We start from the raw sequence: 18832 nt of genomic DNA, 5'->3' as shown, positions 1-18832 counted from the left end.
ACACAGAAGCAGGTATAGTTGTGTAGCAATAGTGGTAATGTTTGGAGGTACTGTCATAGGTGATACCATGAAGTGGTTAGTGAAGATTTCCAGTTAAAAATGCAGGTCTCTTTGAAACCTTAGGAGTTGGTTATAAGAAAAGAAACATAACCTGCTGCTTAAACAAGTTCATATCCTTGTAAAATGACTGAAGGTAAGTGAAAGATAAGAAGGAAATGGATTTAAATTCTATCAAACTGTAACTCTTCGAGAGTCATTTTTACCCAGAAACAACACAATAGATAATTTATTATTTCTGTGCCTTTTTTGTTCTATAGCATTATGATCAATAGCATTGCTTATATAGAACATCCCAGATTCACAGAATCCCCCAAGCACATCACAACCATTTCATGTGCATGCAAGTGAGCTTTGAAATTGAGCAAGGCTTTCATACTAAAAAATACGATATATAAAATTGGATAATTGCATCGGTTTAAAATAGAAGTAGTTCACAAAATGTGTATTCATTAAGCTGACTTGTTCTAAAGGAAACTTATATTACGTTTCATTTTGACTCATAGAAATTTGAGTCTTAGTAATCTTTCATGCTTCAGTAATAAGATCCAGGTAGCAAGAGCTGCAGATCAGAAGGTGCCAAGAACGGTCACGAATGAGGAAAGCTCTAGGCTGGGTCAGATTTGCTGCCTTCAGCAAAACTATTGCACCTCTTGGCCCCTGTGAGAATGGCTGACTAAACATAGAACCTTTCTCCTAACTATAGTTCTGCAAGTTTTCTCCATTTGTTATTATATTTTTTGCAGATCTTTAGCTCCTTAAAGGCAAGGTAAGTGAGAGGGAATCACTTTTACCCTGATTTTGGCAATGAAAGTAGCTGACTTAGGACCACTACAGAACCAGCAGCTGTAACCTCCAATAGCTTCTTTGGTTTTCAGAGAAATAGAATATCAAATCAAGCCTTTTAAATATCACAGAAGTAAAGTTCTAGATAAAATTCACAAGTATCTTTTGAGCATTAAATATGTAAACCATCTCTGTGTTCTTTTTCACTTCAGATGTTACTTTTAAGCTGCTATCTAATTCACTGTTCAGAGCTTTTCTACTGAGCTTTATACAAGACCATGCTTTACAGAAATCTCTCCCATCTTCAGGGTTTCATGAGTGTATTCCTTTGCCATTCAGGAACACAGGAAGCCATTGCAATGTGTCTGCATGTAGAGACAAAACAAGGTGTCAATGAAACCCTGTGTGACAATTCCAAGAGACCACCACCGATGACTCGGACTTGCAACGTGAAGCTTTGCCCCCCAAGGTATAGTGCAATAATGAAATCATGGCATGGCAAAGAAAGGGTTAACATGATTTAAATAAACATTGGCTTTCTCAGAAAGGGTTCACATTGCAGGACTGTGGTCATGCTTTGGGATGAAATTTCACTACTTTTGTTTTTAACAAGGTTTTGGGGTTGGGGTGTTTTTTTGGTCTTGTTCACTCCTTTTCCACTCTTCACATCTCACTAATAAAATAGGGGACATTTTCTGAAATAAATCTCTTCCATGTTGAATATTTGCCAGAGTTGGAAAAAGAGCCTTAACTCTTCTAGTGGTACAAGGAAAATTTTCACCAAAAACCAGAGAATATTTACTTTCCAACCTTACTGAATGAAAAAAAAAAGAAATTATGGATTAAAGGTACTTTAATTTCATGCTTCTTTAGTAGCCCCACATAGTTCTTATGACTTCTTATGTCCATTTGGAGATTCTGGGTAAAGAAGAAACCCAGTCCAAATCCAAGAAAACCTCTAGCTCATTTGGTCATTTGAAAGAGCCACATGTGGAATTTTGACATGTGCTGCCTTATTTACACCCTTTTGATCTCTGACATCCCTGATCCTTTGCATATTGTTTCTATGTGTTTGCAGAAACCTGCTCTTACTAAATGTAGGGAAGAAGTTAACAGGAACAGGATGTTTTATAGAAAACATATACACATTTAAAGGAAGTTTTGTAAATATAAGAAAGAGCTATTTACATATTTACATTTATAAATGTAAGCACTAGCAGGTTGCCAACAGGCTGCTTTTTAAGAGGAGCACTCTGAAGGTAAATGCTGGGGTTAAATTTGTCTGAAATTTGCTCTTTATTACTTTACTGTAAGTAACTTGTGCAGTTGCTTGTTACCTGCAAATTTATAAATCTAGTTTATAATTTTGCATTACAGCCAAACCAAAGGAGTGTTTCAGCCATTGATCAATACCTATACCTGCAGTTGTGTTTTTTGCTAGGCTCTGTTTGGGTATGATTGCTCCTTCCGAGTCTGAGGTGGGTTGCTAAAAGGTGAACTTTTGACTGTGTTGTTGGAACAGGTGGCAAAGTGGCCCCTGGAGACGCTGCTCAGCTACCTGTGGGGTTGGGATACAGACGAGAGATGTGTCCTGCCAGCAGCCTGGAGGATCTGCTGTTGCTGCTGAAGAGTGCAAGGACCAAAAGCCTCATTCTTTACAAGCCTGTAACCAGATCGATTGTCCCCCTGTTTGGCACGCTGAGGAATGGCAACAGGTATGACTGGGTTACAGAAGTAGTTTAAATTAGTTCCTCCAGGCAGGGAGGGTCTAGCACAGAACGTAGTTCCCAAACTTCTGTAGGCAAGTGTTTTGACTGATGTCATTAGAACAAACTAACCCAGGGTCAGAAACAATGCTTTTGATTACTGTGCCAATGGGTAATCACAGGATGTGGTGTAAGTCCTTTCTAAGATTTCAGAAGTCTGCACACCAGTTACTCCAGACATCGCCTCTCTCTGTGCTCTGCAGACACAATAACCTGCTCTTCATCATTTGCTTTCTTTTGTCTCAAGGACTGTTTCCTAAGCTCCCACCAGATGTATTCACTGGTGAGGAACATAGGCAGATCTATGTGTAAGGTGCATGTTCTTTCAGATTTCATCTTCTTCTACTACTACTTCAGATAATATGTTTAACTTTTGAACTCAAGTTCTCAACATCTCTAATATATTCAGTATTTTAACAGAAGAACTTTCTGTACTGTTTGATTTTTAATTGAAAGCAGATGTCATTTTTCAAGGGGTAAAGGGTGGAACTTTGTGTACAATAGCATGTGATGGTGAGCACAGATGTCCATGCAGGTGTATGTGCTGTGTTTTCTCCTTAGTGCTCCCGTACTTGTGGTGGAGGCATTCAGACCCGCAAAGTGTACTGTAAGCAGCTGTTGACAGATGGAAGTTTCCTGAAACACTCTGATGACACCTGCCAGGAACCTAAATTGCCATCTAGTAAGCCATGTGCTAAAGTTGATTGTCCTCCTCAGCTGGTCTTTGGAGAATGGTCCAAGGTGAGCAAACCTCAACAATGGTGAACCAAAACCCTTAATTGCAACGTGAGCCTAAAGATTTCTGTTTGGGTGAATAAGCTGTTTAGAGCAATAATTGACAAGGCAGCTGAAGCTTTCACAAGACATGTACCTGGACTAAACTCTGCATACAGTGGTTGTTTATCCCTGCCTGCAGCCACACTGATCACACCCCCTTCCTGAGCAGTGTTTCAGTTGCTGAAGGACAGGCTGTCATGTGTCACATGCATTCTACCAGACATGTTTAGCTACCAATCATTTCGTGGTATAGCTTCCAAAAAGCAAATCCTTGCATTATTCTGGAATACGTGCTCCTTCTTTCCCATTTAATGCAAGCTCACTACTGCTCTCTGCCCAAAAAGATTTAAAAAATTAAATTTAGAAGCTGCACTTAAAGCTTCACACAATACAAACTAGGAGAGAGGGCTGAGAGACTTGACAAAGACTGTTTAGAACCTGCTGAATTGTTTCTCTCACATACAAGATCTCATTGCTCTGTTCTACACATGGTTGGACATATAGAAGTACTGCTGTGTTATTTTAATTCCTGTTTGCCAGAAAAATTCTCTCTTATATTCTTATATGCAAAAGTGGAGGGATTTTAATAACTAGATAACAGAAGGTTTCATATGAAGTAGAGTGTGTGCACTGTCTCTCAGAACTAAAAAAATTTTACAAAAATAATTTTAAAAACCCACAACAGAACAAGCTAGTTTAAAATTAGGATATGTGGTGCGGGACACCAAGTTTAGCTTGACTGCATCCTTCCTTTCACAGTGCTCAGTAAGCTGCGGTGTTGGAATCCAGAGAAGGAAACTTGCCTGCCAAAACCTAACAGCAAAGGGCCAATACGTCACATTAAATGGATCAATGTGTAGTGGTCTTTCTCCTTCACTGCTTGTAAGGTCTTGTCAGATGAATGCCTGCAACAGTAAGTGGGTTATTTTATCTAGTTTCTTGTTGATTTGGAATGATCTATTTGTAAAGAGAAATCTGTACACACTTTAATTCGCTCATCTCACTATACTTTCACAGCATTACTAATCTGGAACAAACTGAGTGTCATAATTGCTAGACCAGTAATAACAGGATGGTTGTTTTTTTTCTCCTGCCATTCAGACACAAAGGTTATGATCTCAAGAAGTAGATTTTGAATACATGTTGAGGTATATACCTCTCACCCTCATACTTACCAAGATTTGATCTGATTTTTACTTTATCCTTTACACTGCCCCAGCTGGGGAGCAAAAATCCATAAACTGACTATAAATTACAAAGGACATTAGAAAAGATAAGAATCCAGTTCTGCCTTGTCTTTTCACTGTACGTTTGTATTACACTGGACATTTTGCTTAGCATGGTGGAATTCAAAACCTGAAACTCTGTGCCAGTGATAATTTTAGGTATAATTTCTATCTTTCCTTGTAGAAATTAGAATCCCAGTCTCACAAGCTGATGAACTGATGACAATACAGGCAGTTCTCAAAACATCCAATATTTTGTTACCCTCTATATCAGAATCTTTTCAGAAAGATTGTCCATAGGAATTGCATAATTTGAGCACAGTTAGGTTATGATAGTGATGGAAGTTGCACTAACTACACGTGTGTAACAGTGATGGGAATACCTCACTGATACACAGTATGTTCAATTACATCCACTAATTCAGAATAGGAGTTCTAAATGCAGGTTCCTTATGTCTGAACCTGTACTTCCCTTCCTTATGAAGGAGTATTAGTTTGCAGGTTTGAGGATCAGGGTGCTGAAAAGAAAGGGAAGGAGAGCTTTTAGTTTTGAGCTGAGGGAAAACCAAAAGCCTTCACAAATGGCCTGGCTTTGATCAAAGCTCAGAGATAGACATGTTTTGACCCACCTCATGGGTGCTGTCAAGAAATAGCTACTTTATACATTTGCTTTAAAAATTATTCATGAAACAAAATAAGAAATAGAATAATTACTGATTCATACATAATATGAAACTTCTTTTCCTGGCCTGCGTTTCAGATTAACATGCCAAAATCCTGAGGTTCAAAACTCCACTTAAATAAAGCCCTGTGGACTTCCAGGAATGTCCTTGGCATAAAGTTTAATAAAATATTTTGAGCTGCGTATCTATCTGAATTTAATTAATTGTGGATAGTTGAATGGCAGTGTAGCTGGGTTGCAAATTGCTTAGCTCAGACTGATATTAAAGTTACAATGTCAACTTCCAGCACAGTGCCAAGAGATCAGGACAGTGGACTGCAAAGGGAATGCCTTTGGACAAATGGGTGCAGATCAAAGTCATAAAGAGCATCACTGTCCTCTCCACTGTCCATCTCCACAACCCTTTGGAGCAAGTTAGCCCTTGCCCTTGCAGCTCAGGTCTGCCTGGCAATTCTCCTCCTGTGCAGCAGGAGGGCAAGGGAAGGTGTCAGGCATGTCTGTACCCATAGTTCTGGTTTGGTTCTTGCAGAAGGAGCCAGGGCAGGAGCAGCAGGGTTTGGATTTACAGGAACAGGCAGGAGGCATCTGCTCCTCCTGCAGATATGGGTTCAAGGTGCCTTGAGGAGGGAGTGAGTAGAAGGCAGGAACTCAGCATGGCTGTAGGATGGGCAGGCAGTGAGCTCCACAAGGAGTGACACAGACTGGGTGAAGAGCAGTGTGCTGTGTGTGCTGTTGGGGATTCTTGACTTTCAGAGCAGTTTCAGAATGTGCCCCCTTGAGATGATGCTTCTGGGCTCACGAGTGCCTTCTGTTCTACTGTCTCATGACAGTGCTCAGTCATTGTAGACTTAAACTTTTACCCTGAGGCTAGTAATTGTAGGTGTTTTCTGACTGAATAGTGCTTATTAAGCAGAAACATTCCAGACTCTGGGCTCTGAGAAATAGGAAATAACACCCGTCTAGCCCTGAGGTCACCAGGACCTGAGACCCAGGTGAAGCTGTTGAGAGCCATTAGAGGTCACAGACACAGATGGATTTGTATCAAGTGATAATAAGATATATTCCTTAAGCAAGATATACCTTTGCTCTCCCAGTCTGTTACCTCAGCAGCTGCAAGATTGGATGACCCTAAAGTTCCAGAGAACACATACATATGTGGCCTCATACATTCATATGACCTTATATATTTATATGGCCTGCCATGCCCTGAACTTTGTTTCACTCCAAGCCTTGTTCACCAGCCACCAGTAAAAGTACACACACCCTTTAGTGTTGAGCTGCTAATGAGAGTTAGTGGTCTGTCTTTTTGTCAAAAATGAAATGGATGAGACTTGTTAACATATTTATAAGTATGCACTGGGTTTAATTCCATGTTGGAATAACTAGTGTAAACAGACCACAGCCTGAAGTATTTTAATTTGAGTGTTTAAAGTTACACTTACTGTGTCTGTAAGCTGGATTTTGGAAATGGAAGATTTAATACTGGAATGCTTCCCTGAAAATAAATATTTGGGGCCCAATAACTTATTAAAAACAGGAGGCTACTTTAATAATTTTAGTAAACTGAGGGCCTAAAACAATTTATTTGTTGTACCACGTGAAATGGCTGAGGGAACCATGTATCTGGATAACGAATCCCCATTTAAAAGCAGTGCAATTATGAAACCATGATATCCCCACAGGTCTGAACTCATTACCCAAAACATTGAAAATAACCATTTTGTTTTATAAGCATAAGAATGCACTCTAGGGTGTAGTTCCTGATGTGTACACACTTATTGCATGCTTGAAGCATTTAGCTTTTCACCTATTTCTTCACAGCATATTTGAAGCACATGTATATAATAAGCATGCAGCTTTCCCAATATCATTTGTGTGCCATCAGTGTAGTTGTCTTTTTATTTAAGCACCTACCAAGTGGAATAGTAGTACTGATTTCAGACTCAGGCTTGCTGAGAAGTGTTTTGATCTGTGTGTCCATTTCCTGGCTAATCTGCTTGTTCTGCAGGCTCTGAGTTGTCTCTCTGTCACATGCCAACAGTCTGGGGCACCAAACACAATTGGGTTGTTTTACTAGCACCAACATCAGTGTTTCCTGACTCTTCTCTTCTGGCCAATTTCACCTTGCATGGAAGAACTCAAGGCTCCATGCCCTTACTCCACACCTCCTCCTGCAGTGCTTTGTTCCTCACCTACCCAGAGCTCTCAGATTAGTTCTGCTGATCAAAGCAGGGCACGGGGGTTGCCAGCAGTGAGTCAGCACAGTGGTATCCAAAACATTGCAGTCTCCAGTGTGCCTACCCAGCCACTGCTGGGAAAGCTGCCTGTGGTGGTATTCATTGGGGCAGCTCCCTAGAAACCTTCCAGCATCCAGGAGCTTGGGGTACAGCACTGGAGGAGCATCATAACACCCACTGTCTCCATACCCAGCCTGCACGAAGCCTTATGCTGCTATTGCCTGATTTTGTCAATTCATCTGATTACTATATTCAGCCTCTCAAAATTTTGCCTTATTTCTCTCTTTCCTCCCTTTCCTCCCTACTTTCTTGGCACAGCACTGTGAGTAACTCATCTTTCAACCCAAAGAAATTACCCTCAGCCAATGAGTACAGGGTGGCTTTGCCTGTTGCATGTACTGTGTCTTCACTGACTGTGCCTTTCACCTCCTGCCTTGCTATCAGTTTGGCTTGACTCAGTCAGGCAACCAGCAGGGCCAGCCAGCAATTTAAATAGCAGTCCAGGGGAGCCTTACTTCTTGGATAGGTTTTGTTTTATTTAGGTCATTCTGCACTCAACAGTGCTCAAATGTGGGGAAAGTGTTAATGTGTTCACATTTTTTTGATTCAGTTTTTTCATTCTCATTGTGCCTAGTCCTTCTGAGGCAGCAATAGGAAATATGTAGGAAATATCACCATAATAGGATCATATATAGAGAATATTATATTATATATTGCATGTATATGCACCTTTATATATGTGTGCACCACCTATGTCCTTCATATAGGTATATGTTGCCTGTATCCTTTTATTGTTAGGAGATTTGGGCAAGAAACAATAGAATTCTTGGCTGGAGCAGGGGAATGTTATGGTTTCATGTTGTTCATATTTTTGCATTTTTGTGACTCAGATAAAAGCTCTGTGTGTTGCAGTCTAACTTGAACAAAGTCAGGAAAGGCTCTGTCAAGCATTCTGTGAAAAGCAGATTTTGTAAGCATGACTGCCAGTGATTAGATACTTTTCAACACTTTGGTTTCTTGCAGAGATTAAACCCAAGCTTCCAGGAAAGTTTTCTGCCCATGGACCTCAGATTGTCAGCATTCACCGAGTCTATATTCAAACGAGGCGAGAGAAGCGCATTAATTTCACCATAGGAAGCCGAGCCTACTTGCTTCCAAAAACATCTGTTGTAATTAAGTGCCCTGTACGAAGGTTCCAGAAATCCCTCATCCGTTGGGAGAAGGATGGACAACACTTACAAAACTCCAAAAGGCTTGGCATCACTAAGTCAGGCTCACTGAAAATCCACTGTCTCGAAGCTACAGACATCGGTGTGTACAGGTGTATTGCAGGCCCAGTGCATGAAACATTTGTGCTCAAACTCATTGGTACTGACAACAGACTGATAGAACCACCAACCCTTAGAAAACATGCCAGTGAGACCAGCAACACAGATCACAATGAGGCCAACAGCTTTGGGGCCAAATGGCATAAAATGAGCAAAATGTGGCAAATGTGGAGTAAGAAGAATGAGCTCTACCTGGGTGACAGGCAAGTAAGTGATCAGCCATTCCTGCGAAATCTTGAAAGCTTTGGGAGTAATTCAGCAGAAGACTTCAGCTCTCGTGAGTTCAAGAACAAACGCCTGGAGGCAGCAGTTCTCCAAGGAGCCTACAGCATGGACACCGTGCAGTTTGAGGAACTCATAAGGAACATGAGTCAGCTCATTGAAACTGGAGAAGTCAGTGATGACTTGGCATCTCAGGTCATTTACCAGCTGATTGCCGAATTATCTAGGCCTCCACAACCAACTACTGAAAAATGGAAGGGGGCCCAGGATGAGAAACTTGCCTCAAAACTCACAGGCAAATCACCAAACGAATCTGAACGTTTCAGCACAAAAACCGTTGATAAGTTAATGTTTGACCAGAAGGTTCCAGTTATTATGAGGCAAAAGGAAATTCCTCGAGTTTCCTTCAACAAAACAATAACTGTACGGATTGGAAATACAGTTTTTCTGACCAAGAATACTCAGGCTGTCAATCTACTGTGCGAAACAGCTGGTATTAGTGAAGTGAAATATACTTGGACAAAAGATGGCGAAACATTAAAAGCCTCTGAGAAGTAAGTAAATAGCTTCTCTTTTACTTTTGAATGACTTACTATGTCACTATTGAGTGTAAAAATCCACCCTGCTGTGCAATATTAGAACATACTGTTGTAAAAATGAGATAAGCCTTCTATCTTTTTAGTTGAGTAATTTATTTTTATTCTTTCAAGTGTCTGTCACATTGTTTGGCTTTTCTGACATCCAAGTGTTTGTCCATTTCCATGATACTATGTGGGAGGACTGACTTTTTTAACAAGGTGAAGTTTTTTGGATGTCCTGACTGTATTTTGTGATCTGCCTGAATCGTTTCAGCTGGGTCAGAAAAAGAGCAGATTTATACTTGAATTAGGAAGCCTATTGGATTCCTTCAGATACCAAATACAGTGGGAACACATTAAAAACATCTGTCATGGCATAGATGAAAAGAAGTCTTAGCTCTTACACATTTTAAGAAGGGAAAATATCACTGGTACTCTCAACATCCTTCAACACGGTAAATATTTAGGTATAACTGGAGCTGCATAACTTCAATTGAAAAAGAAAAAAAATGAGCTTTTATGGATTTTTTTCCAGTACTTTAGAACATTTCTGTTGAGGACAGTGAAGTGCAAAATAATAAAGCACCTGTATTGCCATCACATTTGAGAGCTATACCTGAAGAACAAGTACAGCAAGAGTGTGTTATTGTCAGATATTTGCTCAAGACTGAGCAAATACTTCTACTTCATTGCTGATAAATTAGAAGCTCACCTGATAATATTAACATTAACTTTGTGTGTGAGCCCCTTGGAATTATAGCTAGCTCTTGAGTAGTGAAAAAAAAAACGATTCCGAAATGATAAAGGCGCTTTTGGATATTTCTCAACATACTTAACTGATTAAATGCACTGCCAAGAAAAATAAACTTCTGCAGGGCAATCAATTAAAGCAAAGACACCAAAACTAAGCCATTTTGAAAAGTGCAAATGTTTTTGGAACCATGTAGCTCCCACCAGTTATGTTTATTTTGTGAAATACGCGTAATTTTCCATTAATTTGTTGCAAGCGATACTTTCATTTTTTTGGACATGATGGTGTTTTATTTATTCATGAGTATGTTTGCTTCCTAATTTTAGCCCAGACTGATGTTCTTGCACTTAAGGCCTATATTAGCAAAGTAGTTTCATTGCCTAATTTTTTCCCAGTAAGGTATCTTATGCACAAATTCACATATATGTGTGTGGACTCAAAAGCCAGTGACATTAATAGTGTTGCATCTGGAAGAGTGTCAGGAGGTAAGTGACTGTTTAGCTGTCAGGTTTGTAGAGGAGGATGTACTTGAGCCATGCACGATGTGGCTTGTTTTGTTCAGACACAAGTATTTTTAATATTTTTTGTGAATCTCTTTTTGTAAGTGTATTTGGTGTGGAAAACACCAGAGTTTTACAGGTTTTCAGGACACAATGATGGCGAGTCATGTTACTTAGCACTGAGAACAGTAACAAGGGTAAAAAGTTGCTCTTTTCTGCCTCTTCCCCTGTGATGCTCTCTCTAATATCTTGCCCCTCAGAGGACAAACAAGGTATTCAACACACAGGTTTTGGTGGAAGATTTTAGCTTCAATGACGATGATATTTTAAAAAACCAACAAACCCAACCCCACAGTAATTTGGTAGTCATATTAGACCGTACACTTGTGAATTCCCCAATCGTGCTGAAAACCAAGCTTGCTCTGGAGAGATGGATTTCTTGCCAAGCCTAATAGTTTTAATTGTGGTATTCTGATATATATTCATGCTGTTGTTCCTATGGGATTCTGGTTTGTAGTAGCAAACACACTCTCCTCCAAAGGGCTGCAACTAGTTCACAGCTCTGTAGAAGAAGGAGATCTGAAGAATCTTCCTTGTATGTTTCCCTTAGCACTCTCCTTCTCTCACCAAAGAGGAGGCAGATCTGTTACTCCATGCACTGCCCTGGCACGGTAAACTAAACAGGAGTTTTGCTCTTCTAGCTGTACCTTCTTGCAAGAAGATTCCGCTGGGTTTGTCCCAGAGTAGTAACCCTTGCCTTTCCTTGAATATTCTGCAGGGTGATCCTGGACACGGTTGGAAAAGTCCAGATTCAGAATCCTACTCAAAAGGAACTTGGTACATATGGATGCCTGGCTGGTAATGACTTTGGTTTTGATATGGAAACATCATTGCTATTGAGAGCAGGTAAGACTGCAGCATCCAGAGAATCAGGGTTTTATAGATATGTACACACATGTATGTGTGTATCTATAAATATGTATATAAGCACCCATCCCCACAACAATGTGAAATAGTTTCTTTTACTGGCAACTCATGTAACTCTGACTGATTTAATAGGCATGAATAAGATGGTCTTGTTGCTCTAAAACCACAGCAGGTGTGAACTCCATGTGTCTGTATCTATACCACCTGTATTTTCTGGCTGCTGCTTTGCAAACTGAATACTGTTCCAAATATGATGAATTTAAATACAGGATCTATGTTTAAAAGTCAAATAAAGCTTTTAAAACTTATTATCCCTTTAATTTCAAAGAGATGCCTGTCATCTTGTCCTCTGTGTTGAATGTGACAAATCTGGAAGGCAGCAGTTTCTCGGCAGTTGTTGGAAGTACAATCGTGGCAAGAATTGGAGCAAATATTATGATTGAATGTCCAGTGAAAGGTAAGCAAGAAGTGCACTGACATTCCCTGTAATGTTGGAATCACAAGTTTAACTTATACCTTGAAATAAATTACCACTGAAGGCAGAAAATCATTGATCATGGTCCTTTTTTATTAGGCATGTCACCCACACCAGCCCTATTTCTTTTCTGCCTGTCACTTCAATTTATACACACACTTATGTGTTCAGAGTTTCCTTTAAAAGTGCTTTTCTTTCCAGGAAGTGATCTAGGGCTCCACTACAGAGCTTAGAGCCTACCAGACTGCAGGGCTATCTTGCTGCAATAGCAAGCATGACCAGCTGACTTGCTCATCAGAGAACTTTCCTTATCCCTGTTTGAGATGCACATATGTCTAGACTATTGTTAAAACTGAAAATGAAATCTCCAGCCGTAGCTTAATAGAACTTAAAACCTGACAGTGAAGTAAACTTACCTTTTAGAGCCATCAGTCTGCAGCTGCAGCAAGGAAACAAAGAAAAGTGCCGAGCTATGAGAGCATACAGATATTTTCTAGCTCAACATCTGTAGAGGAGTTTTAATGCTAATCAGAAGTTACATGCATTAAGCAGTTCACGACTTCATTTTATTTTCTAGTCCTTTGTTGCAAAGGTAGCTATTTTCTTTTTAAGCTCATCCTTGCTGTCTGTGAAGTTCGAAGTGGAAGATTTAACTCACAGCAGCAATATTGGGTCAAATATTAAATAAGCTGAGCTCAGCCTTTTGTGAAGATGATGTGTGAAAGTGCTAATAATCACAAACGTTGCAACTGAGCACAAAGAGAGGCCTCAGAGCAGGCAGTGTGCTGCTCACATTTGTGCTGCTGGGAAGTGATATCAGAAGGGTGTTGATTCTGAACCAGGGTAGTGATAGAAATATATATATGCAAATAGCTCTGCATACAATAGTGGCGCCAGGCTGATATGTATTAGGACATGTGGCTCTGCTATTCACTGTTGTACCAAGGCTAATTCTTTGATGAAGTAATGTTTTCCAACTATAGTTTGGCAACTGCGTGTATAACTGACCTACATCTCAAATTCAGCAGAGAGTTAATGTCACACTGTTAATATTAATATTGTTAGGATGGGTAAGCAGTTAGCAATTTAAAATATAAATTAATATTTTCACATGGGACTGCAGATTTCCAAATGCCTTAGCATTGTGTATATTGGTGAGCCAAACTTGAATTATGCTGAGACACCAGTGTTGACTTAGAAAATGATTTATCTAATTGCTTTATTTCCTGTCATTGCCAAGGAAGTAAGTATTACTCTTTGTGAATAAAATAGAGCTTGCATGTCTTAAAATGTCACTAAGTCTAGAAGCAGAAAAACTTTTGCAATGATGTAAGCAGAGTTTTCCTGTTCTCCTTTCCTTAATGAAAAGCAATAAACCACTGACTTCAGAAGATTGAACTTAATAGCACCTTATCCTAATACCTTTGTCTGATCAGTGGGACTTAAAAATGTCCTTTTGCACTGTGTGAGGATCAGAACTTTGTTGTGAATGTTTATAAAAGATCATGTGAATGATCAGACAAACAAGAATCTGCATCAGAAAGATTGCTAATATTTCTATGCACTCCAAAAGTTCCTACAAACTGTTCCTGTTTCTACAAACAGGCAGTGTGAGTCTGCAGGAGTCCCTTTATCATCATCTGACATGTTGATTTACAGGAATGATCTCTTGCATTCTTGGAGTAATAGCCCATTGCAAATCCTTGCAAGTAATATCTGGAGTAAAAGCACTGTTGGACAATGATCAAACATGACTGTCTGTCAGCTGAGGATCTGTTAGAATGACCTGTAAAAGTAATTATAATTTCAGTGTCAGGAGAGACCTAGGCTAGATCTGGAGCTCCTCTTCCTCATTGCCCTTTCTCCTGAATGCCCAGAGAGGAATGTTTTCTCAGTGGATGACAACTTCTCTGCCTGTCCTCAGTGAAACATTATAAGTCTTTCTGTGCTCCATGTTCTGCTACTTGCCCATTAAGGATCCTTCTACACAGACATTATTCATGCAGATTTCTCAGTGGTGTCACACAGATACATCTGATCTTTTGGACTCTTGCTAGGCCACAAAATAGTTCTCCACAAAAAGAATCATCTAATGAATAAGGTGTCTGTGTGTGTGCATGAAGAGTATTAGTGCTGTGCCAGAAGCAGAATTCTTAAATTACTTTTAAATTTCTTGGCTGCAATGACTTCTAAGGTTGTTTTTTTTCTGTAGGATGAATAACCTAAGGTACTTTTTTAGAGTTCTTCAATCCATAGTTTCCTCTATGAATAAATCTACATATTGAGTTCTACATTTTGTGTCCAGCAGTGTAAGGTCTAGTCAGGAGTTTTCTTTCTGAAACACATATGAAAACTCTGCACACATGCAAAACGGTAAATTAATGGTTTGTTTAGGAGAGAATATCAGGCCATGGAGCAGAACTTCAGCTGGAAGCAGGAGCAGCCTGTCCAACAATCCAACAAAGACAGTTGTGAAAGGCAGAGGAGGTGATGTAGCAAGGGAAGATAAACTTCCCCACTTCCTCCACTGCCTGTGCAATAAACCCTTTAATTATTCAATGCCAGGAGATAACAAAGTGTGTTCCACTTAAGGAGTTCTGGATTCAGTAGGGTGTTTTTGATGGTTTTAAGGGAAAGGATGTGAAGTTTAATATTCCATATAGTGCTGGCCTGCTGGCAGCAGGGTTTTTTCTTCTTTTTCATTGTTACTGATTGGATTCTTTTGTCCTTTTGAAAGTCTTTCTTGCACACTCCAAAAATCACACTCAGACTGAAAAAAAGCTCCTTTGAAATGCTGAAGAGCAGTGTATCCTAATAAACAGAAGAACATCAAAGAACAGATTAAAAGTTAGCTAAACTGCTGAAGCTAATGGTATCACTTTCTTTTCTCTTTTTAATTTGTAGCAAAACTGTTTTTCCACTAATTACAATAAACTCACTTTTATAGCTCCCACACGAGCAAACACTAGGAGATATTCATAATATTCTGGATAGATTCATATTCCATTCTTACAGCCAAGAGCTTTTCAATCAACGCACATGGTATAAATATCAATACTGATTGCTCCAAATTGCTCTTGGATAACATTTATTGTATTTGCAGAAAAGATTGTCTTGTGATTATTACTAAAATAAACTAAAACTGTCAGACTCCATTTATTGCAAAACCTTTGAAAGTTCTAAGTTAAACAGGAGGAAAAGTGAAAACACGAATAAAATATGCATTGTCTGCCCCTTGCTGGTGAGAGCGTGGAAGTGACTCACTGAGCTGAAGTTGGTTGTGCTTTACATTGCAGCAATATCTTGGCACAGAGGCCTTGAAAAATTATCCAAACTCTGCATTCCTATTAATACATGTTGGCTCTCTAAGAATAACATACTGATAAAAAATTGTGAGAAATACACAAAACCTGTTGAATCTGGTTTTGCACAGAAGTTTCACAAAGGTGGACCAGCTACTTGCTGTCAGTATTGGAACTTGAAACAGGTCCAGAGAAACCAAGATTTTGATTTTCCATCTGTTCCTTCATTTACCCACACTATTCTAAATGCAGCTTTGATGCTGTTCTTTGTCTTTTGTGCTTAACCCCTCAGAAGACATCAGTGAAGAAATATATTAGTTTAATACATAGAATTTTGGCTCTTCATTTCTCTTAGTGTTTTTTTGTGTGTTCTAAAAGATATTAATTACAGATTTCAAATGTTTAAAGGAGTAAGTACAGATTTACTTTATGAGGAAGGAATGACACTCTTTATAATTAGTAGAGGAAGGAATTATCGAAGGAAAATCTTTTCTTCTTTTTACAGTAAGTGCATCTACGTTAGAGTTTTTGTTTAGATCAGGCACAAGCAGGAAGGACTGAAAGATGCACTTCAAAAGCTTAATTGTGCTTCACTTTGTGTTTTCTAACAGTCTGGGAACTTGAAAACTGAGTCCCTTTGGGTATTACTAAATGGAAGGGTGTGCCTGGGGTCCATTCCTGTTACTTCCCAGTACTAATGGGCAGTACATCCAAGGATCCAGGCAAGATTCACCCAGTAGTCCCAAGCAACCCTCACCCAAACACACACTGGGTGTGTGTGGGGACCTCAGTACCTGCCATGTCTCTTTAAAAGCACATTCCTGAGGCTCTCCACTACCTGCTGGGATAGATATAATCTACAGAGGTCGGGGCAGGGGAGGAGCAACCCATACATTGAAATGGTTTACAGCATTGCTTTTTTCCTCTTTGCTCATTTGAGCAGGACTGTCCTTCAAACTCCTTTCAACTCCCTTAAGATGAATTGTGTTAGATGAAGGTAAAATTTCAAATACTTCCTACTTCAGTTTGCAAAAAGCTGTCAAGAAGTTCCCTAAGCAAAGTTTAACAAATTCTAATAGTGTAAATGAAGAGGTTAACTCTCTGGTTAGCACTGGATTGAATGACTAAGAGGAACAAGTGGCCAGATACACAGTGGAGAGAGAGTAGGATGTCCCAAAGACTGTTCTGGGATTTGTGGTGCTCAGCATTTTTATAGAAGTTCTCAAAATGAATGTGAATGGTTAGTTGACTAAAGCTGTGAAGAATGAAGATTTGTAAGGGCTAATTGGACCTAAATCTCTCTGCAAGGAGGTGCAGCAGGATCACACAAGTGATGTTTAATAGCTAAATGAAGGCAAAGGATGTTCAGAATTGATATTTGCAGAATAAATGCACATATAGAACAAATAATCTTAAATCTAGACATATGCACGTGTCTGTACCTGAATGATTGCCACACTTGCTGGGTGCTCTCCATATAGGCAAGTCAAACCACCGGCAGAGGAATGAATGAAAGAGTAGAAAATATAACTTCTCCATTGCTTAAAGTTGTGGTGAGTCCTGTTTGCAACTTGCTAATCTCAGCTTAAAAAATGATATAGTATTGCTAGAAGAGGTAGAGAAAAGAGCAATATTAGAGGAAACAGGCCTGATGGTTTAAGGGCCTGGAAGGTTCATTCAGTAAGTGCCATGATTTCTGTACTCTGCCTATGCATCCCCAAGTGCCCATCACTGGACACAAAGTGCTGTCTGAAGTGGACTTCAGGTCTAAAGATTGTAATTCCTGTGTAGCTCTTTAATTTCTGATGAAAAAATATTTTTCAAGTCCCTGCATATGTATCTACTTTATGATGATAAACATCCGGGTCCTTGGTGATACAGCACAGCCCCAGTTGGGCAAAATAGTCTCTGCTAACAGTGCTGAATTGTGGTATTGCCCTAATGCACACCAACCATGTCTTTGTTGGGGGTCGACTACAGAATTCAGTCCAGTAGTCATTAGTTGCCTAAATATAGTTGCCTTATTTCAAATGCCTGATTTTGAAAAATATTAGCCTTAAACTTCTGCAGCTGGAAAAAAGATCAAGTTCTCTTTGAGCTAAGAGCCAGAGAACTAAACAGAACCCAACAGAGCTGCAGGAGGAGTGGGATGGGAAAGGGTCTTGCTTTGGGAACCCCTCTCAGGAGGTCACCAGACGTCAGTAAGAATATCGAAATCCTGCCAGATGCTGCTACCACCTAGGACGAGGAGCTGTTGTGTGGCTGGTAGGAAGCAGGGGAGGTAATAGCTTTGAAAGATTGCAAGAGAAGGGACAGTGTCAGAGGGCAGGTTGGAGGATCATACCAAGTTCCAAAATGTTTCACTCTGGTGCTCTGTCCAAGGCAATTATTCCTGGTGATCTTGGCAAGATTCATACAGGTAATTTCAGTAGCAGCAGGGTTCAGGTGGCTTAGGGTTCACTAGAGTTTGATTGCTCAAGCATAATACAGATAATATAAATATAAAAGCAGTTTGTGACTTCTGCTGGAGAAAATACGAAGACATCAGTCAAAGCAACTGCATTGTAAGTTATGCTAAGTGCACTGGAGGTGTTACTGAGTGTAGGATAAATAATAATAAGATGACATGCATTGTGTATACTGCTGGCCAAGAATTGTTTCCTCTGAAAGTTGACATGCAAATTTAGCCTCTGAAGTTAGGTAAACTTTTATTGAAGTGCAGCAAAACGTGCTTTGTGCCAGCACAGTTCTGACTTGCTCTTGAATGGGAAATACAGAATACTTTATGAGATTCTACATAGCTAGGGGAAAAATTTCTGAAGACATATCCAATGTTTTAGAGCAACTAGTTAGTAGGCCAAGATTTTTATAGTGTGTAATATTTCACAGGGCTTTCAAGGTTGGAGGAAATTTGTTTTTGAACACTGAATATTTTAAGGACACCCTATAGTGCAGATTCCTTTTTTCCCCTTTCTTTAAGCACATGTTTTGCAGTCCCATCCGGAGCTGGAGTTTGTTTCCATAACATTTGCTGTCCCAGGGCCACTCATGGTGGAAAATGACTTTTTTCATGGAACATTGAGTATTGTAGAGCTGCTCCAGTGCTAGTGGAAAATAACCTGCATTTGAGGTCAGAAAAATAGATTAGACTAATTTTAAAGTTTTATAGCCACTTAGGACTATAGTAGAAATTTTAAAGAGGATTTAGATCCATTGCA

At 39.6% G+C, this 18832-nt stretch overlaps 1 protein-coding gene across 1 annotated transcript in view; it reads left to right on the top strand.

Annotated features, from left to right (window-relative positions):
• The window catches only part of ADAMTSL1 (ADAMTS-like 1), a 175773-nt gene that overhangs the window by 141447 nt on the left and 15494 nt on the right, over positions 1-18832 (top strand). Inside the window, exons 16-22 of the mRNA XM_009071781.1 lie at positions 1183-1312; positions 2366-2558; positions 3171-3350; positions 4146-4299; positions 8555-9635; positions 11689-11816; positions 12166-12294. Coding sequence (XP_009070029.1) covers positions 1183-1312; positions 2366-2558; positions 3171-3350; positions 4146-4299; positions 8555-9635; positions 11689-11816; positions 12166-12294 — 1995 coding nt within the window. The remainder of the gene's footprint in view (positions 1-1182; positions 1313-2365; positions 2559-3170; positions 3351-4145; positions 4300-8554; positions 9636-11688; positions 11817-12165; positions 12295-18832) is intronic.

Source organism: Acanthisitta chloris, unplaced genomic scaffold (assembly GCF_000695815.1).
Source record: "Acanthisitta chloris isolate BGI_N310 unplaced genomic scaffold, ASM69581v1 scaffold9873, whole genome shotgun sequence".
NCBI classification, from domain to species: domain Eukaryota; kingdom Metazoa; phylum Chordata; class Aves; order Passeriformes; family Acanthisittidae; genus Acanthisitta; species Acanthisitta chloris.
Note: the sequence above shows the minus strand (reverse complement) of the source record. Positions and strands in the feature narration are given on the sequence as shown.